At 39.7% G+C, this 24,664-nt stretch overlaps 1 protein-coding gene across 1 annotated transcript in view; it reads left to right on the top strand.

The window, feature by feature from the left end:
- Positions 1-23,157, top strand: part of BCAS1 (brain enriched myelin associated protein 1) — a 58,422-nt gene extending 35,265 nt beyond the window's left edge. The window contains exons 4-12 of the mRNA XM_070940055.1: positions 379-537; positions 2,656-2,700; positions 5,768-5,902; positions 8,464-8,499; positions 8,780-9,004; positions 14,150-14,308; positions 15,170-15,232; positions 18,482-18,736; positions 22,060-23,157. Of these exons, the coding sequence (XP_070796156.1) occupies positions 379-537; positions 2,656-2,700; positions 5,768-5,902; positions 8,464-8,499; positions 8,780-9,004; positions 14,150-14,308; positions 15,170-15,232; positions 18,482-18,736; positions 22,060-22,134 (1,152 nt within the window). The 3' untranslated portion in view covers positions 22,135-23,157. The remainder of the gene's footprint in view (positions 1-378; positions 538-2,655; positions 2,701-5,767; positions 5,903-8,463; positions 8,500-8,779; positions 9,005-14,149; positions 14,309-15,169; positions 15,233-18,481; positions 18,737-22,059) is intronic.
- Positions 23,158-24,664: the final 1,507 nt, after the last annotated feature.

Raw genomic sequence — 24,664 nt, 5'->3', positions numbered from 1 at the left:
TCCAAAACCCTCTGTGTGGTACTATATAATCCTCATAATTCAGTGTTCAGAACTGCAATCATGTGACGTTTAGTATTTAATATTCAGTTGCTTGGAATGAGAATCCGTGTTTGGTCATATGCAACCCTGTTTCTTACATTTGTTGTTCTCTGTGATTCAGAACAATGTCCCTCCAACCAACGGCAAATGTGCATATTTTCGACATTGACTACATAAACGGCCAATTGTTCTGGATATGTAGGCTGAAGAAATATGGATGGAATTATGACTCTCTTTTGTAGAGCAACATGATACGAGTGACAAACAGATTACTTTTACAAATCTGTTTGGCATTCAATAAGTTGGGATCTGAAAGAAACATGCTTTCTTTTGATGCAGGATTTAGTAGATGAACGCAACCAAACCACTCTGCAACAGGATATAGCAGTTTCCAATTGCTTGGCCTCTGAGGATCTTGCCCAAGAAGAGAGAAAAACAGAGGACACTAATACAGCAACTAAGACAGATAATAACATCATGAGCTTCTTCAAAACACTGGTAAGATGCTGTCATTTTGATTTTCCCTACCTAACTGAGATGAATTGTTACACAAATTTGCTATCAACCTTTTCCTTCCTTCCTTCCTTCCTTCCTTCCTTCCTTCCTTCCTTCCTTCCTTCCTTGAAAATTTAAAAGAGGCAATGACAGCAGCAGAAAAGTGACTGTCACAAAGATTGAATGTGAAATCATGTATGGCAGATGAGAAGGGAGTGTGGCCGGCTGTACTTGCTAGACAATGTGAAAAGCAAGATTTCTGTTTTAGAAGAAGTAATGAACTTGTAGAACAATTTTCCCCAGACTGGTACCCAACAGTTATATGGGACTGGGATTCCCTAGCTTTCAGGAAAGGTCATCTCAACCAGAAATCTTTGGATTTACAGTGTAAAACTCAGGAAGGCTATTATAGAAGAACGTAAATTAAGTGAGTTTGAAAGATTGTGGTTTTTATTCATTAATTTGGAGGATCAAGTCAAAATTATCAGACATATTCTGATGGGGGTTTAAGGGTTTTTACATTGTGGAATGTTTATGTTGTAAGCCACCCAGACCTAGACTGTGTTAATTGGGCCATTTAATAAATATATGTTAAATAAATAAATTTATTTATTTCTCAAGAGCAGGATTTTTAATTAAGCACAATGAGAAATTGCAGTATCTACATGAGAATAAAAAAAATCAGTACTAAGACTTTTGTTCAAAAATAATGTGCATTAAGTTCAATCTGTACAGAACTTCTAAACAGCATAAAGACTGAGTTTAATTAAGATTAGATAAAATAACATTAAGATTAATGTTAAAAATCACATGAATTCAGACAAGCTGCTTTTTGGGAGGGGTGTTCTCTTTTGCTGTTCCCTCAAAGTAGTTTGAGGACAGAATACAAGAAAATAAAATAACTGCTGGAAGGAATCAAAATTTGATCAAGACTGGTAATATTTTTTTCCAAAAGTGGTTAGCCAGATGATAATAGCTGGGATTACATATCCTGCTAAGCATGGCTGCTAAGTATTAATGTGGGTTCTTTGTTTTCTCTCTTTCACCAAAAGCAGGACAATAGTTAACAAAATGTGTATAACTGCATTGATGTGGTGGAATGTAGTCTGGAATCCCAAGAGGGAGGGGTTACTTCCCAGAGGTCAAAGAGGCAGCACAGCTTGGAGAGTTTGGTAGGCAGGAAGAGAGTTAAGGCGGCCACTCCCTAGCAGTTCACAGAGTATATCCATTTTGTACATACTTTAGGTGGTAGAGGTGAATAACAATAAAGAAACTACTCAGAAATAACTCCATATGTCTTCTTGGACCTTGGGCCTTACAAATGACTTGTGAAACCAAAAAACATGAATGAATCTATTCCTCACAAACAGCAGTTGTTCTGCCATCTAGTGTTGATGACTTTTTGTGGGGAGGGGGGAACCTTCCAATTTATATAGAATAGAATTCTTTATTGGCCAAGTGTGATTGGACACACAAGGAATTTGTCTTTGGTGTATATGCTCTTAGTGTACATAAGGAGAATAAAATACATTCAAGAATAAAAAGATACAGCACTTAGTGATAGTCAAGGTTACTAATAAGCTATCATATTGTACTAGGAAACAAATAAAAACAATGTAAATTGAAAGATACGAGCAACATGGTTATAGTAATAAGTGGGAAGAGATAGATACTGGTAAGGAAGAGAAGAATAATAGTAATAGAGTCTTAGTAAATTATTTGACAGTGTTGTGGGAATTAGTTGTTAAACAAAGTGAAAAAACTGTCCTTGTGTCTAGTTGTTCTGGTGTACAATGCCCTATAGCGTCTTTATATAATATAATATATATAAATATATAAAATATAAATAAAATTATATTTATATAATATTATATTATAATATATTTCATTATATTATATTTCTTTCCTGATTTAGTGTCTGTTCAATTTGATTATTTGAGGGGAAAATGTAACTTTACGTTTGCTTCACATATTGTTGGAAACTTCTTCATTTTAATCTGTATCTCAGTATTTTAAAACAATGTCCTCCTAATTCCCTTTTGCTCTTCAATCAAAGACCATCACAAAATTTGGAATGGTTTTTAAAACTGCCCATTTCAAGAATGATTTTTCTCTTGAAAGGTTTCACCAAGCAAAGCTGATTCCAAGTGTGACACGGAGGATAAGGTGAGTGTCTTTGCAAATTAAACATTTGAGGGTTTTCTTGGGGGCGAGAAGTGTTACCTACTTCAGTATTCCAGGACTGATTCATACACACATCTCATCCTAAATGGGGAAGCACTGCGTCTGATATGAAGTTGGGTGATTTTAAAGTTTTCTGTGTGATTTAATTTGCATTATTTTTACTTATTTCATTTCACTTATTGGATCTACTCTTATGATGTTCAGAACTGCATATACAGTATGATCCTCATTTATTTTACCTTCAGAATTGCCTTATTATTCTTGGAGGCCAAGCTGGACAAGTGGAGGCTGTTCATTTGAGGAAAGCTATTGTAAATTATGTCAGACAAGGATCTGAGTTCAATTCTCATTAAGCATGATGCTCATGATGACTAGCTTCACTCATCTGTTTTGTTTTGGTTTCCATTGTTGTAAGAACGAAGTGTGGTTTATTTCTATACCTAGGGGTATATACCTACCTCTACCCGAGAGGTTTTTGGTAAGGCTACGGCCTCATCTACTAAAACTCTTGTGCCTTTTTGATTGTCTGTAACCTCCAATTTGTCAAAACTCACAGGGCAACAATTTTTAATCAAAGTAGCTCCAAGGGACTTATTAACAGTATGTGACCTAATCCAAAACCCATGAGCCTTATGGGATTGAAACTTGGCAAAGTTGTGGTCACTTCAGTGTTATCATACCACCACATTGCTGTGGTCAACTATGTCATGTGATTGTCATTTCTGACATTCCCTGCCAGCTTCCTATAAGGAAAGTCAATGGGGAAGATCGCAGGAAGTCAGAAATCACTCCCACTGCTTTTTGGCCAATGGTCATTCTGTTTTTTCTACTTAAATAAGGAAATATCTCTGAAACAATGACCCAACAGGTCACAAGTTGCTAGTTCAATACCAGATTGTGCATGAAGATGGTGGTTCTACAGATATATCTGGCATCAACCATCAGAACTTTGAGGCTAAGGATACAGCAGGATGGGACAATCAGTTTGAAAGTCAAACTTGCCCCCAAATTGGAGGCCTCCTTTCTACATCTATTATCTCAGCCTTTGCAGTATCTCTCTCTCTCTCTCTCTCTCTTTTTTTTTTTTTTTGTCTTTTAATGACCCCATAATCCCTTGCATCAGGGTGGAGTCGGGGCAAATGAATGGAGCTGAGTGTTTACTGGCCAGATGCCCTTCCTGTCGCCAATGCAGAGTTCACAGCAGATAGATTCTCATTGTGCCCAGAGAGAGAAATATCTGCCTCTACCTAGAATCGAACTCACAGCCTCCTGACTGAGAGGCGAGCGCTCCACCTCTAGGCCACCGCACCACTCCCTTTCCTATAACTCAATGTTGTCATAAAAATAAAATGGAAGAACAGGATTGTGTGTAGGTTGTGAGTTTCTGGGGAAAAGATGGTTTCATTTAACAATATATTGAACTGATATGCCACCCAGATCTCAACAAATCTGACTTCTTGGTTTCTATTCTGTGGGAAATTCACAGCTGATCTTTTTCATAATATTCTGACAAAGCTATGTACTTATAAGAGTAAAGGCAAAAAGTTTATAACATATATTCAGCAGTATTATAAATTTGGGGTGAATACAGTCTCATTGAAAAGCCCTAATGAAGAAAATCTTCAAACCTTATTATAAGGTCTACGAGAGGCCAGGCTCAAGTCAAATATTTGAAGCCATTAAGAAATTCTCAAAGATGATCTTATGCTCTATATTAGCAGCATTGTATGCATTTAGGCAATTTTTCAAATAACCTGGTCTTTATTTCACTGTTAGGACCAACACCATGAATGGTTTATAAGACCTCCATAGTTAAATAAAATTGTCCTTGCCTGGGTTTTGGCTGATTTTTGTTGCAATATAGTCTCATTAGAGAATGCCAGGTATCCATAAAAGGTATAATGAGAGCATGGTGCCCCATTAGTTTATTATATATATACTCAGAAACTAGCCACCAATTATCTAAGGCTAACCTTTATACTGTCGTGTGCCAAAAGTGGGGGGAACATGGTGAGGTTGCGCACGTGCGTGCCACCACCCATAATTCAATGTGCCCCACCCGCATGTGCGCGTGATCCCTTGCGCTCCCCCCACTTTTGGCACACGATGGCACAGTGGGCCCAGTAGGCCCATTTTTCGCCCTCCCCAGTCTCCAGAGGCTTTCTTGGAGCCTGGGGAGGGTGAAAACGGCCTTCCCCACCCCCCTGGAGGCCCTCTGGAGGCCGGGAACAGCCCGTTTCCTGACTTCCGGTGGGCCCAGAAGGCCCGAAAATCAGCTGGCCAGTGCGCACATGCGCGCTGGAGCTGAGCTAGGGCAACACTCGCGTGCCCACAGATATGGCCCTGCGTGCCACCTGTGGCACGTGTGCCATAGGTTCCCCATCACGGATCTAAGGTGTGCCCTGGAGTTCAGTGGTAGATATGTGTGAATTCCTTGCTAGATAAATGTATGCTCAAATAATATATTGTTGCAAATACAGGTAGACCTCGACTTACAACAGTTCATTTAGTGACTCTTACAATGGCATTGAAAAAAGTGACTTATGACTGTTTTTCGCACTTACGACCTTTGTAGTATCCCCATGATCATTGATCATGTGATCAAAATTCAGATTTTCGCAACTGACTCATGACCATTGCTGTGTCCCAAAGTCATGTTTTGCAACCGTTTGACACACAAAATCAATGGGGAAGCCAGCTTCACTTAACAACTGTGTTACTACTTATCAACTGTGGTGATTCACTTAGCGACTGGGGCAAGAAAGGTCCTACAATGAGGCAAAATTCACTTAACAAAGTTCTCACCTAACAATAGAAAGGTTGGGCTCAATTGTGGTTGTAAGTCGAGGGTTTCCCGTAATTGAAAAAAAATGCACTGTTATAGAGTACCTAACAAAATGTAGAATTCTCTTGAGTGAAGTGAGATTTGTGGATATGAGTATTGAGTTTCATAAAGACACTGTGCATAAACGATTGCTGATGCCTGTTATGGGCAAAAGGAAAACAGAACATGCAATGAAACTTCAACTTTGATTGATGTCACACAAAGGGATCTCAAACAGGCCATGGTGGGCAGCTTGCTGAGAAGACGGCGACTGACTCCCTTGTCAAAAGCACCAAGAAAAAGAAGCCAGACAGCCCCCGATTAGGACATAGTACATTTAGCAAACTGTTTAGACATAAGGTTGGTATGGGAGAGTAACACAATCTGGAACCCTGAATAACAACAGATAGCTTTTAAATCTTCTTACCCTGAATGCAAGCATGCAGCAGCTAAAGTGGCTGAAAAGCAAAGCTTGAGTTGGACATTGTTTAGAATTGTTGCTGGCTTTGGCAAAGATATAATTTGGCAGCAGGGAAGTATCACGATAATTCTGAATGTTTATCTCTCCATTAATATCTGTGAATTCAGGGTTCAGCAGAAGGAACTGATCCCACTGACTGCATTCATTCATTGCTATTTTCTGTGGCTTGTTATTGAGTCTTTCTCACTAACAAAACCTGTGTCACCCTAACCAGAACTTAGAGCAATTCCATACTGCCATTACTTTCACTCCACAAAGCAATTTGAAGCTGAGCTGTGTGACTGCCTTTCCTTCTCTTTGAAATGTTGAAAACAAAGTATGAAATTCAGTGCCCTGCCCCCAGCCTACTGTCAATCATGCAAGAACTACCCCCTTTTCACCCGTCATCACAGAAGAGGCAGGCAGGCAGGCAGGCAGGCAGGCAGGCAGGCAGGAAGGAAGGAAGGAAGGAAGACTCAAGTACCTTTGTTTTTCATTCTTGTTAGTCCTGGATTGAAGAAAAGGAAACTGACTGAATTCCTTCCATATGAAAAATCCGATAGGCCCAGTTAATTCAAGCTCCATACAAAAGAAGCTACACTGATCATAGAAGAAGAGCTGATTTTAGGAAATTTTAACATAACTTGCCCTAAACTGGCAACATTTAATATGTTGTAAGAACAACTCCTTGAATTCCAGCATTATCATGGCACCAATAATTATTTATTTATTTGTTTTGTCAAGCATGTGTTAGATAACAGATATAAGTATAGACATAATTATGAATACATGAGATGGATACAAATAAAAGGGAATATTAGGACAAGGACGGTAGACACGCTGGTGCAGTTATGCACGCCCCTTACAGACCTCTTAGGAATAGGGTGAGGTTGGCAGTAGACAGTCTAAGAGTAAAGTTTTGGGGGTTTGGGGAAGAAACTACAGAGTCAGATAGTGTATTCCAGGCATTGACCCTCTGTTGCTGAAGTTATATTTTCTGGAATCGAGGAATATCAGGAAGGCCGCTTTATAAGATGAAAACATGAAGGATTGCCTTGGCATAGATTTTTTTTCCCTGGGAAATGAAATGAGTTTTCCATGCTCAGCACTGCTGAGTTTGTCTGGACTCAAAAGCAAGCACAGTTGGAGCTAATTGGTCCTTGGATGGGACACCATTACAAAACCCAAGACAACATGCACATGTAAAGACATGTTCTTGGGGTCCCACCCCAAGTTTTGGATGGTTGCCAAGAGGAGTTGCAAAAACAAGAAACTCCTATTAGCTTCACAAGACAGTGTCCATATAGTTACCACGAAGCCATTTCTACTCAATGGCGTAGAGTACCTGAATTGATGCATTCTCTTCATCAAAGATACTGCATAACCCAAAACTAATGCATACAGATTTGCTTCAGATACTTTCACCTCCTCCTAAGATTTTTTCCCCCCAGGATTACATCATAAAACTAATTTGAACCTGAAAGCAGTGGCATTGCCTAATATCGGATACTAATATTGATATAAGTGTTTCCTTTTGATTGCTGATATGGTGAAATCATTGTAAGTTCAGATCATGCAGATTCAGAAGAACATCAGAACAAAGACTCGACTGGCCGAGCATAATATCCCATTCAATGTCTCCTGCTGGTAATGAGAGCCATATTGTCTCTGCGATTGGAGACATTTAACCATCAGGATGGCAAGACACTGATTGCTATATTGTTCACAAATTCCTCCCTTTTGAAGCCTTCCCATTTGACATTTATCATTCCTCTTTGTGATACCAAATTGCAAAGTTTAATTGTGTTAGCCTATCCCAATTAAACCCATCTGGATATCAGCTACCAAAATTCTCAGCAATAGCCTGGCTAAACTGGAATTCTGGAGATGAATTCAGTCAGATCTGAAGAAGCTTCTTGGATGAGAAGCAAAATGTCTTCAAAGAAAACCAAGAAATTCCAGTTGCGTCTTGAAAAAAAGCACCTTTGGGACAACCATGACTTGGATAACTGAGAATCTCCATAGACAGTTCTGGGGATTGAAGGACATACCTATCTGCAGGCCATCTAGACTGGGAAAGGATTCATTATATGAAGTCCTTCCACTTTTCTGACTCGTCTTTCCAATCTTGTGGGTACATAAGATTACCGAAGAAAAATTCCTTAGGAACTTTCTCCACCCTTCATTCCAAGATGGTTTTAGTTTAGCTACATTGTGTTTTCAGTTTTATACTCCAGTTCATCCCCTGTGACATTTTAGGACACACAGCTCAACATTTCAGAAGGTCAGAGAAATGCTGAAAATATACCCAGCAAACTCTTTTTTATAATGGCTTCACCATGTCAAACCCTGTGCAGTGCCTGGATTCCCCCCCTCCTTAAATATCATTACAGCCACTTCTAAGAGAATGAAAATGCCCACATGATTTCTCTTTGTGTTTGTGCGTTTTACATTGTTTTAGGCAAAAAAAGATGTTCCACAGACAGCAAATACCAAGGTGAGTAACAACACAGACAACTCTGAGTTTTCCATTTGCGTACAGTATTTCTATAGTTTTTGATCGCCCATATTGATGACTACATTATTTTCATCACCTGTCTCATGTAATCCTCTAATGGATAAAGATGAACGTGTGAGGGTGCTGGAATAAAAGATGCCAGTGTGCCATGTTTTTCTGAGGTTCTTTTGTCTTCTACTGTAGCCAAATGTGTTTTTCCATTGATGGTCTTTGAACGTCATCTTCACCGGAACAATTTTTTGATTTATTTTGTTTCTAGCCAACCGAACAGCCTGTCCCCGTTGTCCCTGTTACAAAACCAGAAACAAACGTGCCTCCAGCTCAGGAAATTCCAGCAGTGAAGCCAATTGTCATACCTCCAGAAGCTCCAGTACAACAACCAGCCCCAGCAATTGTGGTTGTCACCAATGAAGCTCCCAAGGAGATAACCAAGGAAAGATCTTCTTCTACTCCCACACCTCTAAGTAAATTCTTTTGGAAAAAGGTATGTTTGGATCAGGGGTGAAATCTAAAATTTGTTACTACCGGTTCTGTGGGCGTGGCTTGATGGGGAGGTAATGTGACTGGGTGGGGATGGCCAACTTTTTTTTTTTTTTTTTACTTTTAAAAGCATTTTAAAAATGCTTTTAAAAGCCTCTGACAATCAGGCAACTCAGCTGGGATCGCCAGAGGCGATCTTCGGCCGAAGAGGTTGTAGAAAAAATGCTTTTAAAAGCCTCTGATGATCCTAGCTGAACCGCATGATCATCAGAGGCTTTTTTTTTTTACTTTTAAAAGTATTTTTTCAGCTGAAGAGGTTGTAGAAAAAATGCTTTTAAAAGTAAAAAAAACCAGCCTCTGATGATCGTACGGCTCAGCTGGGCATGGGCGGGGGGAGGTGCAGGGATTTTTGCTACTGGTTCTCCAAACCACCCACCACCATCGCTACTGGATCGGGCGATCCGGTCCAAACCGGGAGCATTTCATCCCTGGTTTGGATTCTAGAGTCACTCACTTGGAAGTTACAAATATTATTGGTAGTGCATTTATTTGCAACCATGGGTTTTTGGCAAAACTCATATAAAATTACTATATCAATTCAATTCAAACCCCCTAAAATTAACAGTACTGTTAACATCTACATCTGTATCTTCCTCGTGGCCACTAGAAACAACACAACTCATTTTGTTCATCTACCTTAGTCAGCAGGAAATAGATTCTCTCTTCTATGTTGAACTGATTTAGTTGAGTTAACAAAGGCAGAATCAATCTAGCTTTGGAATCCTGATATAATGTAATAAGGATCAGAGATCTTCCACCTATAAATGGTCACAAATATATAAACTGTGTGCAATTGGTAATCCCTTATACAGAATATTTCAGCCAAATAGGCTGTTGGCATTGTCTGAAAACAAAGTTCTGTGATAGAGTTTGTAAATAAGATGATATAACAACAATTAAATTGATTAGTAGTTTTGTTGTTGTTTTATTCCTATTTAATTTGTCAATTGATGTTTGGTTAGTTTCCATGAGTTGCTGGGAATATTTTTTCCGACTACATTTTTATTTAAACAAAGATGCCTTTTCAAGAAAGATAATTAATGCTTCTTATGCAATTCCAGCCAGGAAGCCATCACGTTTCCAGAAGTTACCTAAGCAGGCTGCTCATGTATTATTCCCACTGTGGTTCAGTGTGAAGGCAGTGTGAGGAAATACTGGGTTTGACATAAATTCAGTGTAGCTTAGAGGAATCACTCAATCAGAACAGAGCTGGAAGGGACCTTGTCATCTTCTAGTCCAGACCCCTGCTCAAGCAGGAGATCCTATCAGAAATGAAGCCACAGAGATCTTTGAGAACAGTCCTGGTCATCTCCTTGCATGTTTGATGGAAAAGTGAGAACATGCAATCAACAGCCACATCTAAGAATAAAGTCTAGCAATCATGCTTTTGCTAGCCTAGACATATCTGTAAAATGGATACACTATGACTGCCTAGGTCAGGGGTGTCAAACTCAAGGCCCATGGGCCAGGATCCGGCTCGTGGGGTGCTTAAATGTGGCCCATGGGGCCAGCCTGGAAATGGCAAAGGACCAGCCCGCGGTGCCCCTGGCAGCCAAAACGGGGTGCAGAGGGGCCACGTGTGGCCCTCCCATGCCCCATTTTTGGCCTGGATGGCCTCCTGTAGCACTTTGCCAGCCAAAACAGGGTGCCCCCCCCACCCCCTTTTGGCCAGCAGAGTACTGCAGGAGGCTGTCCAGGCCAAAAATGGGGCACAGGAGGGCTGAGTGTAGGCCCCCCCATACCCCATTTTGGCCGGCAGAGTGCTGCAGGAGGCATCTGTCCCATCTTTCCCCCTCCCTGCCCCCAGGCAGCCCACGGAGGAGAACTACAACGCTGATCTGGCCCTCAAAGAAATCCAGTTTGACACCACTGACCTAGGTGTTTTCTGGAATTGTGATGACTACTTGCATAAAAAGATGGAGCAAAAAAATAATAATCTGGATCTGGAGGCTGAAGTCCAGCAATTGCACTCTAATGTCAGAAATCCGCAACATCTACTCAAGGGTATCTACAGCGATTTCTAAACCATGGACATCATAACACCAACATTTGTGCCCCATCCTGCCAACACTACAGCTCACAATGAATGGATTTCAAGTCAAGCATGAACTCAAAGCAAATGATTTCCTGAATATCTCTCGTTTTCTTTGATCACAAAGATCCCTATAGCTGTATCACTAGTAACATTAAACCCGCTGAGTGAACATTACAAGACAGGAAAAAATAAATACAATATTCTCATGAGAATCCCATACATTACTTTATTTTTAAAAGTAAATCATGACAGAAGTCTTCTGCTTAACGGAGCATGTGTTCAGCTTTGGAGAAAAAAAATAAATGGTGTACGGATGGAGTTACTGTGAGAAATATTAGAAATATAGCTGCTAAAGTGATAGTGTGAGAGAGAAGCTGGTTATTTTTAAAAAAATAAAAGGTTTGCTTTCAGTGGGTTCATATTTTAATGCGATAAATGTGTTTTCATTATTAGCCGCGTGTAAGCATTGATATAATCTTGGATTATATTTGACATTGTGGTTTCTTCTGTCATCAGATGGTATTACAGGATTATTATACTGCACTGCATAGAAAAGAATAAAAACAGACTTTAGCAACAGACACAATGATAACATAATGAGATAATTATCATGCGTTAATTATCATGAGTGATAAGTGTTCCGGTTTTCTTTAAAATCGCTAATTTACTAAATTATAATTTTAATTAAATTAACTCTGCTGCTTTTAACTCTACCACTTTTCTCAACCAGTTTAATTAGGACTATTTTTTTTTTATTAACAAAAGTATCAGCTAAATTTCTGTTGATAACTCTTAAATGAAAAGGTGGAAGAATGTCATAGAATCTAGCACTGATGACATTACTTAGTTTGAGTAATGAGACGTCTGCAAGAAAACAGTCAAGCTCAGAAAGCATCGAAGACCCCTCATTTCAATCCTGAGCTATAAATATTCCCCTTTATGGGTAACACCATTACCTCATACACACAACTCACAGGTACTTAAATTAATCCCCAATATGGACTGCACAATATGACATAGCCTCTAGGGCAGTGATGGCTAACCTTTTCAGGACTGAGTGCCCAAAGTGCGTGTGCCTGAACCCCCCAAATGCAATGCGTGTGTGGCCCCCGCGCATGCACCCTGCCCCCCACGCATGCACACGTGGCCCCCTGCATGCACCCCACCCCCCCACGCTGCACACGCAGCCCCCTGCATGTGCCCCACCCCACACATGCACACGCGCCCCCTGCATGCACCCCTCCAAAGAGACCCGAAGACTAGCTCGCCGGCGGGAGGTGCGCACGCATGCACAGCAGAGCTGAGCTGGGGTGATAGCTCGCTTGCCCACAGAGAAGGCACTGCGTGCCACCTCTGCCATACGTTCACCATCACTGCTCTAGGGTATAACAAATTCATGGTAATGTTTATTAAACTAATGAAAGCGAAGAGAGAAATCTAATATCAGAGCACTAATTTTGACAGTAGCCAGCATTTTTCACAATGTCTCCTCCTTCTCTTCTCCTTCTTCTCTCATATGGATAAAGATCACTATCTCAGTCTACCTTTATACTATTTAATCTTTATTCTTATTAAGCATTCTACCTTGCTTCTCAAATTCATTTATACTTCTCCAGGTGGCTTAAAACTTTTAACATTATATAAAAAACTAATGCTAATCAATAAAGCATAACTTTATTGTAAAGCATAACTGTAGAACAGTTCCTGGTGTCCATCTGAATCTGAATCTTGTTTGCAATAACATTGGGTTAGACGTGTTTACACTAGAATTCAGTCTGAAGGGGTGTGTATGTGGAGCATAGGGTCCAGTTAATTTTTTTTAATGGGAAAAAAATCAGTAACTCCTGGAATATAAAAATATCCAGAGAAAATGACTTGCTGAAGCTTATGATATAATCATAAGGACAAGTGGCTGCCTGCAAAAAACCTCTGATTCCATTCTAAGAGTTTTCTCCTAATTTTAAAATATGACTTCTGGATTGCAGGCAAAAGAACGTGCAGAAGAGGTGCACGATGCTATGCAGCCCTAAATGTCAAAGAAATGTTTCTGCCCACTGTCAATTAGTATAAATCAGGGGTGGGTTCTACTTACCTTTACTACCAGTTTGCAACGGGGCCGCACATGCGCAGAAGCGTTCTGATGATGTCGGGGTCGGTGGGTGGAGTCTCCCGCCGGTTTTACTACTGGTTCTATAGAACTGGTGTGAACCGGGGATAATCCACCACTGGTATAAATGGACATTATTAAGGATGTATCTATTTTACTTTCTTCATCAGAGGGTTGTGAAAATATTTACAGACCTCTCACATCCTGGACATAAACTGTTTCAACTCCTACCCTCAAAACGATGCTATAGAGCACTGCACACCACAACAACTAGACACAAGAACAGTTTTTTCCCTGAACGCCATCACTCTGCTAAACAAATAATTCGCTCAACATTGTCAAACTACTTACTAAATTTGCATTACTATTAATCTTCTCATAGTTCCTATCACCCATCTCCTCCCACTTATGACTGTATGACTGTAACCTTGTTGCTGGTATCCTTATATTGACTGTTTCCCTATGACTATCATTAAGTGTTGTCCCTTATGATTTTTGATGAATATATCTTGTCTTTTTATGTACACCAAGAGCGTATGCACCAAGACAAATTCCTTGTGTGTCCAATCACACTTGGCCAATAAAGAATTCTATTCTATTCTATTCTATTCTATTCTATTCTATTCTATTCTATTCTATTCTATTCTATTCTATTCTATTCTATTCTATTCTATTCTATTCTATTCTACTCTACTCTACTCTACTCTACTCTACTCTACTCTATTCAGTCCCAAGTGCCTGATTGCATCAGGGACTCTGAAATTAGTAGTTTTGATTTTTGAGGTGTGAGCCTTGGAATCAATGAATTTGCTTCCTCTTGAAGCAGAACACTTAGTTTGCTTTTTCAGCCTCACTGAGAGAAGGTCTTCTGAATCTTATCTTGACTGATCTAAATGTCTTGGATGAATTCACACATCCTTGATAACACTTATTTTGAATCATTGCAGACCCCCACAGATGACATAGAGGTGATAAACACAGAGAGAATTGAAGCATCTCCAGAAGTGCCAGTGAAAGATGAAAGAAGGAGCCAGGAAATTGCAGAAACCAAGTCCAAAGGAGAGGAGAGACCTACCAAAACCAATTTGAGAAAATTCTTTAAACTGGTAAGACTGATATTCCTGGATTTGTATGTCAGCTGTATTACAATCATTGAGCAGTCACACATCTTAAAGTTTAATTAATAGTAAATATGATGGGACAGCTAATTAAAAAGTTTTCATAACAGCCCTATGTTGGGTTGGGTTCATCAGATTGCATGGATGGATGGATGGATGGATGGATGGATGGATGGATGGATGGATGGATGGATGATCATTTTACTAGACCAACAGTGAACCCAAATTTGGGCCTCCATTCCACAAAATGGCTAGTAAGGAATATAAAAGGAATGTTAAAAGTTGTCCATAAATCCACCTCACATTATATCTGTATAGTTCATCTATAACATTTGATAGTAGGCAGAATTTTAATGACTCTCCAGCAGATATGCTCCTGAGTAAAGGGCTTTTACCACATGAATTATTTCATATATAATAAAGATTCTAATCTAACCATGTCACCTCTGAGATTTTCCTGCCAACTCAAGTTGAGAAGTCAACTAAGAGTGAAGTGTCAGGAATTCTGTGGTCTACTAACAAGTCCTAGTCTAAAACCTGACATACTGAAACAAATCGTTTCTGAGGGAACAATTGATAGACTATATAAGAAAGACATAAAAAGGTATGACAAATGGTGTGGTAGACCATATATTTATTCTAAATGGACGTTCACAGGACACTCCCAAGCTTGGCTAAAGGTTCCCTAGAGGACATTCCTATGAGAAAAGAAATAACATGCTTTCTTTTTTTTTTTTTTTTGGTCATTGTGTTCCTAAGTCCTGAAACAGGAAGGCTCAGTTAAACTCCTGTATACAATCATTTATAATCATTGTAGGAAAAAATTCATATAATCCTTTGTTATTTTAGTCAGTCAGGAGTGACACAGTGGTAACTCCTCCTGAAATAAATGGGTCAGCACCTGATCACCAAGTAAGTGGATGGATCATTCAGTTTTCCTTTGGTGATGGTTCAACTGAACTCTTCTTCTGGGATTTAATGAGAACGTACATGATCCTTGAGTATTATATTTGATATACAACTTTATGTATTTCCTTCTGCCTTTGATTCCTAATACTTTTTGCACTGAAAGTGGCACTGTTGGTTTTAAATTCTTTTGAAAACCACTCAATTCAAAACTGAAGCTAAAATGAAGAAAAATGGCATTGTTTAATATAATAGTTAAACCGTTTTTGGGTAGTGTTTCACAATCTTGGCAACTTTAAAGATGGGTGGACTGAATTACCAGCATTCCCCAGCCAGCGTGCATTTATCTTAAAGTTGCCATGGTTGAAAAACATTGGTTGAGCAATAGCCTTGTCATTATTATTGAAAAGATGCAGCATTCCCATTATGGGTGGGTTCTACTTACCTTTACTACCGGTTCGCAATGGGGCTGCGCATGCGAGCTTTACTCATGTGCGCGCTCTTCTGCGCATGCGCAGAAGCATTCTGATGATGTTGGGGTCAGTGGGCGGAGCCTCCCGCCAGTTTTATTACTGGTTCTATACAACCCACCACTGATTCCCATCCTCCTCTACCTCATATTCTTCAGAAGTGTTGGATTGTGACTCCTAGTATTTTCAGCCCAGTTAAGGAAGGTTAAATTAAGCCTGGTTGTTCAGGCTAGAAATTGGCTCTGCAATTCCAACTATTTTGAAAATAGAGACTGCAGACCAGAGCACGGAGCCTAAGTTAATTAAATGTAGAACCTTTAAAAACAAAGTTTTCATCTGATGCCCTTGCATCACTTTTGTTTTGCAGTCTTTAGCACATGCCTGGTTATTACCCTACTTTCCCTCAATGAGCCAGTTTAAAAGAATGTGTTGTTTTGGGTGTTTAGTTAGTTCCTTATTCCAGACTTCCAAATACAAAAGGCGATGGATGAATATTAAATTCTTTGTACTTTGTAATTTGAAACTGCAGCCATTATCAACAGTGCCATTTTGTACCTTGTTCTTTATCTGTACTGTAGCCTGTTCTTTTTTTTTCCTTCCTTTGTCTGAAACATGCTCTCTTATACTTGTGTTGTCTTTGCAAAAACAATAAAGTACAATAAAGTAAATGAAATGGATCTTTTCTCCATTTGTGGTTCCATGCAGAATTTTACAGGCTCATTTGACTAAAATTAGGAAAGTCCATTTAACTCCCTGTACAACGTAGACAGACCCCGTTTCTAGCTTTACCTCTTAGGTTCTTAGCTCTTCCGGTAAAAAAACAAATATTTATTTATTTATTTATCAAATTTAGGTACCACCCATCTGACTCTCAGAGTGACTCTGTGCAATGTGTAAACACTAATTATTTTCCTTGCCTGAATACGGTAAATCCTTTCCCCAACAAAGAAAATAATAAATTCCGGGGTGGGAAAATACATATATTTCTTCTTACATAACAATAATAATTATAACATCAAGGAAGGGTTATTTTGATTTTTTTCCCCCTCACATTTCTTTCCATCTTTGGACTGTGTGGTCTTTTTTCCAGATCCCTCCTACATGGCTAACTCTTCCTTCCTTCCTTCCTTCCTTCTGTGTCTCCCGTACATTTCCAAAGATCAGCTCTGAATTCCTTTATATCTAACGATTTTGATAGATTATAGTCTATCAAACCTTATGTTGACTTTTGAAATCACAGACATAAATACCAACCCAAGCAATATTAGGAATAATATGCTTTGGGATACTCTGGATACACCAGGGGTGTCAAACGCATGTCGTCATGGCAGCATCAGGTGACGTATCAGAACTCCCCCCCCCCTTTGCTAAACTGGGCGGGGGCATGGACAGTGTGTGACGCATCTGGCCTGCGGGCTGGAAGTTTGACAGCCCTGGGATATACCTTCCTTGCCACTGGCTTTGTTGGTTGGAGCTTGTGTATGTTAAAATCCTGGAGGGCACTAATATACCGGCCTACCTTTACTGTAAAAAGGTGATACAAGTTGGAAGGGAGGAATGCTGACACGGCATATGCTAGTGCCAGAAGAGTTATTTGCCCCCAACTCTAGGACAAACAGCTTCCCCCCCCCTTTTTTTTTTATCCTTAAAGAAAATAAATATAAAAATCCAGAAATAAGGGAAGGGCCGGGAGAGATATTACAGAAACCCAGTGATGCACATAAACACAGGATTACAGAAGATCACTTATGTGACAGATTACGTTTGCTGTACAAGGGGACTAAACCTAACTAGGTGGCTCGGTGGCTAAAACACTGAGCTTGTCAATCAGAAAGGTTGGCAGTTTGGCAGTTCAAATCCCTAGTATAGGTCTCCTGTGAGCAGGGGGTTGGACTAGATGACCTCCAAGGTCCCTTCCAACTCTGTTACTGTTACTGGTCTTCCCTGTGTCAGGGGTCTCATCAGGGTATGGTTTTAAAAAAATGTCAAGAAGATTACCCTGGTGGCATACCGGAAGTTGTTTTTTATGGTATGGAAAAACATATAAATCTTTGGGGTTACTGCCAAAATCACCACTACTTTTTGGAACGGAAGAAAGAAGGAAAGAAGGAGGGAGGGAGGACCAAAAATAATATAGATAGGTATTTGGTTTCTGATTTCTCCATTCTTTGTGTTCCAACTGATTTATAGTATTTATTAACATATACTTGCTTAAATTGTCCAACACCTTTACTTTTTTGAATGTACTGTATGGACACCCCTGAACCAAGCCCATTACTGGCATTTAAGTCCTGCATATTGGGTGTAAGGGACGTGGTGGCTCAGTGGCTAAGACACTGAGCTTGTTGATCGAAAGGTCAGCAGTTCGAATCCCTAGTGCCGCGTAACGGGGTGAGCTCCCGTTACTTGTCCCAGCTTCTGCCAACCTAGCAGTTCGAAAGCACGTAAAAAATGCAAGTAGAAAAATAGGGACCACCTTTGGTGGGAAGGTAACAGCATTCTGTGCACCTTTGGTCTTTAGTCATGCCAGCTACATGACCAGGGAGACGTCTTCGGACAGAGCTGGCTCTTCGGCTTTGAAATGGAGATGGGCACCACTCCCTAGAGTCGGGAACGACTAGCACATATAGCCTTAACCTTTACCTTTATTGGGTGTAAGATTGCAACTCATGGTCTCCCAAGGAAACAAATTGTTCCTCCTTTGGGCTTTCCCTTTGCAAAGCAAGCTGCCCCATTTCTTCTTTTAAACCCACCGACCAAGTAACCCTGTTTGAAACTGCTCTAGACCCTGGACTTCACAGACAGACCTTTGACCCAGGCTGAGACTCGAGACTCTGCAAGCAAAGGGAGCCGCAAGAATTCCACGGACAACCTAAACAAGTCGCAAGAGATCTCCCAGAAAACCAAGGATCCACAAGAGTCCGGACAAGAAGAAGCAGCCGAGATAGACTCCCTTCAGAATGGAGAGGATGCAGCACAACAAAGCCCTCTCAAGCGAATGGAGAAGCGACAGACCCTCGGAGCGTTTTTCAAGGGCCTTGTAGGTTACCTTCATCTTCCCTTAGCAAACCCTGCTTAGCCAGTACTTCCTCAAAGAAAACGTTCTTGAGGGGAGGAGAATAGCTCCTGCACCTTCATTATTTTCCTAAGCATGAATGGGAGCAGTAGTGGGTTTCACTTACCTTTGCTACCGTTTTGGAACTTCTGCACATGCGAAGCTTCTGTGCATGCGTAGAGCATCTATGATGACGTCCGGGAGGGTGGGCGGAGCCTCCTGTTGCTGTCGCTACCAGTTCGCCCAAACCGGGGCAAACCGGTAGAAACCCACCACTGAATGGGAGAGTAATGATTTGAAGGGAAGGGGCACCAAGCTGGAGGGAGATCTGGCCCTTCCGAGATTACCAAAAGGAGAGCTATAAGAGCAAATGAGTACCAAATTCTTCATTCTGGATTGCTTTGGGACTCAGATGAAGTGGAATCCTTGGCCAACCTGGTGCCCTCTAATTCTATTGGGACCAGCTCCCAGAATTCCCTACTAGCACATCTGAAAACTGGCAGGGATTCTGGGAGTTGATGTCTAAGTCCATCTAGAACACAGCTGTCAAACTTGCGCGTCATGTTGCCGTCACATGATGTATCATGACTTTTTTCCCTTCGCGGAGCTGGGCTGGGCATGGCCTGCGCATAATGCATTCTGGCCTGCAGCTGCCAGTTTGACACCCGAGAGTACTAGATTGTGAAAAAGTTATTCTGCAATTTAAAAATGGCTCAATCTGGATTTTTATTCAATAAGTGGTTTTCCATTTGGGTTATGGCTAAGCAATCAGAGAAATCAAAAATCAGCTTAATTGCCTTTTTTTTTTTTTAGGCCCAGAAATCTCTTTCCAAAGTCATGCCTTGAATTAAAAAACTATATATCTCTTTTCTCATAGCACATTGCAGTTTAAATTAAAGGCTTAGTTTAGTGCTTCATATCAAATTAGAGTATTATTCATTGTCATTTCTTTCTTCATTGGATATTTTATTGCATTTGAATCTGAATATGGGGAAAAGGTTTTCTAACTTTTACTTTTGCAGGATCCTTATGGTCAGTTATGAAATATAGAATCTAATACACACACACACAAACATACAAGTATATGTATAGGTAGGTAGGTAGGTAGGTAGGTAGGTAGGTAGGTAGATAGATGATAGATAGATAGGTAGATAGATAGATAGATAGATAGATAGATAGATAGATAGATAGATAGATAGAGATAGAGATAGAGAGTGATAGTGATAGTGATAGTGATAGTGATAGTGATAGTGATAGTGATAGTGATAGTGATAGTGATAGTGATAGTGATGGGATTCAAATAATTTAACAACCGGTTCTCTGCCCTAATGATTTCTTCCAACAACCAGTTCACCAAACTGCTCATAAAGTTAACAACCGGTTCTCCCGAAGTGGTGCGAACTGGCTGAATCCCACCACTGGATATAGATATAGACACACACAAACATACATATATACCACCCTGGAAGTTGATCATGATGGTCCATTTGCACACTAGAGTGTTACCTGATTGAGCTTATTAGGGGAAGATATTATCTTCTGATAAAGATATTTTACCTGTGCTTTAAAGATGCTGCTAAACACCTAGCAGATTCACTCCCACAAAATGCTAATTCTAGTTTGTTTCATCCTTACTGTACTCAGTCTTTGTGTGTGAAGCCAACCTATCTGATTTGTTTGGATTTCAATATGCAACTCCCAGAAATTGCTAGTAATCAGTTAAATGTGTCAACTGAGCCCATTTCTATCCCCAGAAGAAAAAGATGATTTTTTGTATTCCTGGAATTTCTGCTGCAGCAAACTACATTCTCAGAGTTGTGACTCAACTGCACATTGTAGAACTTGGGTTCAACAATTTCATCCTATTTTTATCTGCTCCTCTTTTCTTATGTATGTTTTTCAGACTCCTCGGGCCAAGCTCTATGGCATAGAGTCTATGCATTTATATATTTATTTCAAATAGGAGGCGCAAGATGACATTAAAAGGAGAACTACACTAGAACCATTATCAATGAATTTTGTCCAATGTCCTGCCAGATGGGAAACTTACAAATAGCATGTGAATATCCCAGAAACCTTTGGGAGCTATTAGTAATCCATTAGTTTTAAATGGATTTGTAAGTTTTAAAAACCATTAGTTTTATTTCGTTTTTTTCTTAAAGAAGTAAAGTGAAATGTTAATATTAGTTAACATTTAACATTAATATCATTCAAAACAGTAATAAGTTAGAATCACAGAGTCAACCAAGTCAACCTCTTCCTGTATCTCTGCATATGCAAAGCCTTATAGCATGTAGGAAAGAAAAGAAAAATAAGGCAGGAGATAATTGTTTTGATGAATAGTGTGATATGATTGAGCAAAGATTCTGAGGTGCTTCCACAATCAAGAAATATATTACATCTTGGTGTTTTAAATACGATACATGAGATTATATACAGAAATGCAGAAACAGTGCAGGAAATGTAATTAGTGACCGAACATTATCTTTTTAAAAAGTTCCCAATCCTTATACATGCTGAATTAAAGCCAACTCTTAACAATCCAAAGATTTTGATTGAAATTGGGGGGGTGGTGGTGGTTATGTTGTGATGCACATTTTTAAAAAAACTGCTAGCTCTTTGATTGTATTAAAATGGCTGCCATCTTGACTTGCTTCTGACCATGACAAACACCTCAAAAGGGTTCACTGGTCTGAGTGACAAGCTTCATAATCTTTGTTCCTTCTCACTCAGAACAAAATAAATTACCGTAAAACGTCATGCAAATGTGTGACTCATGACGCCAATATACATATGTTGTATGTTGCAGCTTTTTCTCACATGGAATTTGCCTCATAATGGCAGTAAGTTTGTTTGTTTGTACAGTAAAATGTGCACACAATTCTGAATGTAGACTCCTCCATCATATGGCTAAAGAAAATAGCCCACTAAAGAGAGAAATACAGAGGTGATATTCAGCAGGTTTTGACCAGTTCTGGAGAACTTGTAGCGGAAATTTTGAGTAGTTCGGAGAACCGGTAAATAACACCTCTGACTGGCCCTGCCCCCATCTATTCTCTGCCTCCTGAGTCCCAGTTGATCAGGAGGAAATGGGGATTTTGCAGTAACCTTCCCCTGGAGTGGGGAGGGAATGGATATTTTACAGTATCCTTCCCCTCCCATGCCCACCAAGCATGCCACGCCCACTAAGCCATGCCCACAGAACCGGTGGTAAAAAAAATTGAATCCTACCACTGGAGAAATATATAAAAACATAATTTCTTGAGCATCTTCAACAATGTTTACATGTTTCTCTCCCTTTTCTCCAGAGTCCCAAACGGATGTCAGATGCTGGGGTACAAACAGATCCTGTGTCTATCGTGTCTATCGTGAAACCCAAATAATTAACAACTGGAAGTCTCTGAAGAATCACTGGATCACCGTTACTTTTCCTCCTTTCAGGACAGAAAGAAAAAAGAAATGATTGGTATTGTTTATCCCCCCCCCCCCCCGCAATCTCTCCTTCTCTTCTTTTCGCGGCTGTAGCAAACTAGGGGCTGATATACAAATCTAAGGTCATTCCAAGTAAGATGTTTTGTGGGTTGTCTGTTTCCACTACCATCCACCCATTGCTTCTCCCACTGCTTCGCCCACCCTCACTGCAGTTCAGTCTGTTGAATCACCACATATATTTTCTTTCCTGCTGCAATGATCACGATACCTTCCATGGGATGACCACGAGGTAGATTGATCTACTCCAGTGTTCTCATTGGTCATGCATTCAAAAAGGCAGCATCTGATTGGTTTAGCTACCTGACATTCCTTTTTCTAACCCAGGGGTCAGCAACCTTAAACACTCAAAGAGCCACAAAGGTCCTAACTGGAAGTCTCCCCGTTCAATTCTGGAGCCGACCGGAAGTCTGCTTCCCCCACCATAGAGTCTCCTCCTGGCGCAGCGTCATTTTTCCTCTACCTGTCCTAACCGAAAGCCCTATAAAATTGTAGAGCCAACCAGAGACAAGGAACCGCAGCAGAGGGATGAAAGAGCCACATGCAGCTCCAGAGCCACGGGTTGCCGACCCCTGTTCTAACCCATAGCAATACAATGGAATGGTAGGGGTGCAGCCTGGGCTAAGATCCAAATTAAACACTATCAAACCTACTTGCTGCCCTGAATGCTAATATATGCTTTGAGAGACTACCAATTGCGGGACATATTCTCTTAAAGGTTAAAAAAAAAATAACAAAAGCTTACAAGGGCACTAAGATTTAAAGGGAGTTCAGCATCCAGGACATCTGGTAGATTTATCAAAACCCAAAAGTGGATAAACATTACCAGTATGGGGGAATGGGTTAAGATTTGTTTCATTCTTTTTTCTGAATCCAAAAAAACAAAAACAAAAGTAAAAAAAAAAAAACTGGAAAAAGCCTGCCTACAAATGTATATGCATTATGCATTTCTAATATATATGTGTTACTATCCTGAGTTCATAATGGGCTTCATTTAGGCACTGATATTTCCTATACTTTGCTGCATTGTATGCAATTATCTGTGCATCTTTTTAGCTGCAAATCATGTCACGGGATTGTGCAAAGTGTGGATAGTGATGCAGAAGAAACAACTCAGAAAAAGTGACCTGCATACCGTATGTTTGTATTTTTAAAATTGAAGAAAATGCATTTCTCCTCCATGCCTACCCAAACTCCATGAAATGTAACTCTATCCCAATTTTCTTCAAATGTCCTTGTTTTAAGAGAGGATCATCTTAGGACATCTAATTGTAGATCTTGTGATCCATTTAGCACTTCAGAGCCCTGTTAGATGAGAACAGCAGATGAAGACTGATTCAACTTTTTGCAAGTCACAGATTTTATTAAAACATGTAAACTTTCATGAGTGCGACAGTAGCTCGTCAAAGCTTATATCTTTCCATAAAACTGGTTATTCAGAAAAGATGCTATCAGAAACCTCCGGATTTTTTGATTACCATAGACTAGCCCAACTCTCTTTCTACAATTAGAGCAACATATAAGTCCCAGTAAATGTAGTTTCATGATTTCTGATTGCCGAAAATTATTTGCAATTACTCAGAACCAGTTTGCAGTATGAATAAATTTGGAAAGTGTCCTCTTACTCAAATTAGAATATCAATCTTGGATCATCTGTCTTAGTTTGCCCAGTTATGCAGAGAACACCATTTGCATATGTTTGCAATTTGTTTATTTTCCAGTCATTTGCATAATGTAAATTCAGTTTCCTTGCTCTGTGAGAACATGATTGGATATAGAAACATGAAGAAAATTAATGGGTAATGGCTGTTAGTGTACTAACTAATGCCATTTGAATTGATCTATAACAAACAGGGGCATCTGTACAGTAGTGGCCAAAATTGTGAAAACCTTTTGGGAAAAGTGTATTTGCTAAAACTAGCTAATAATACCATTATTTATTTTTTTTGGAGTAGTACCATAAAATTAATTTAATCAAGAATGTAATGCAATAACTTTTATGAAGGATTTGCTATGAGAATAGCATTTACAGTATAAAGAAGAAAAGTGAAACACGTAGAAAAAACGAGCTATACAAAAATTATCACCATGTCAGTTAATACTTAGTTGGGTAACCTTTAGCACGAATTACGGCCTTACAAGGTCTTCCCATGGAGTGAATCAAGTCTTTTAGTTCTGCAACTGTTATAATGTGAAACCAAGATTGAATAATTGATTCTATTAACAGGGTTTTATTGCTGGGTCGCTTCTGACTAACAAGTTTCTTTAGTCAGCTCCATAGATTTTCAGTTGGGTTAAGATCTGGGCTATTCCCAGGCCATTCCAGCAGTGGAATAGGATTATCTTGAAACTCCCAAAAAAAAGTGGTGTTATTAGCCATCAAACCTGAAAAATACACTTTTCCCAAAAGATTTCCACAATTTT

The sequence above is a fragment of the Pituophis catenifer genome, unplaced genomic scaffold (genome assembly GCF_029215685.1).
Source record: "Pituophis catenifer annectens isolate HBS135680 unplaced genomic scaffold, rPitCat1.0.hap2 SCAF_3, whole genome shotgun sequence".
In the NCBI taxonomy this organism is placed as follows: Eukaryota; Metazoa; Chordata; class Lepidosauria; order Squamata; family Colubridae; genus Pituophis; species Pituophis catenifer.
Note: the sequence above shows the minus strand (reverse complement) of the source record. Positions and strands in the feature narration are given on the sequence as shown.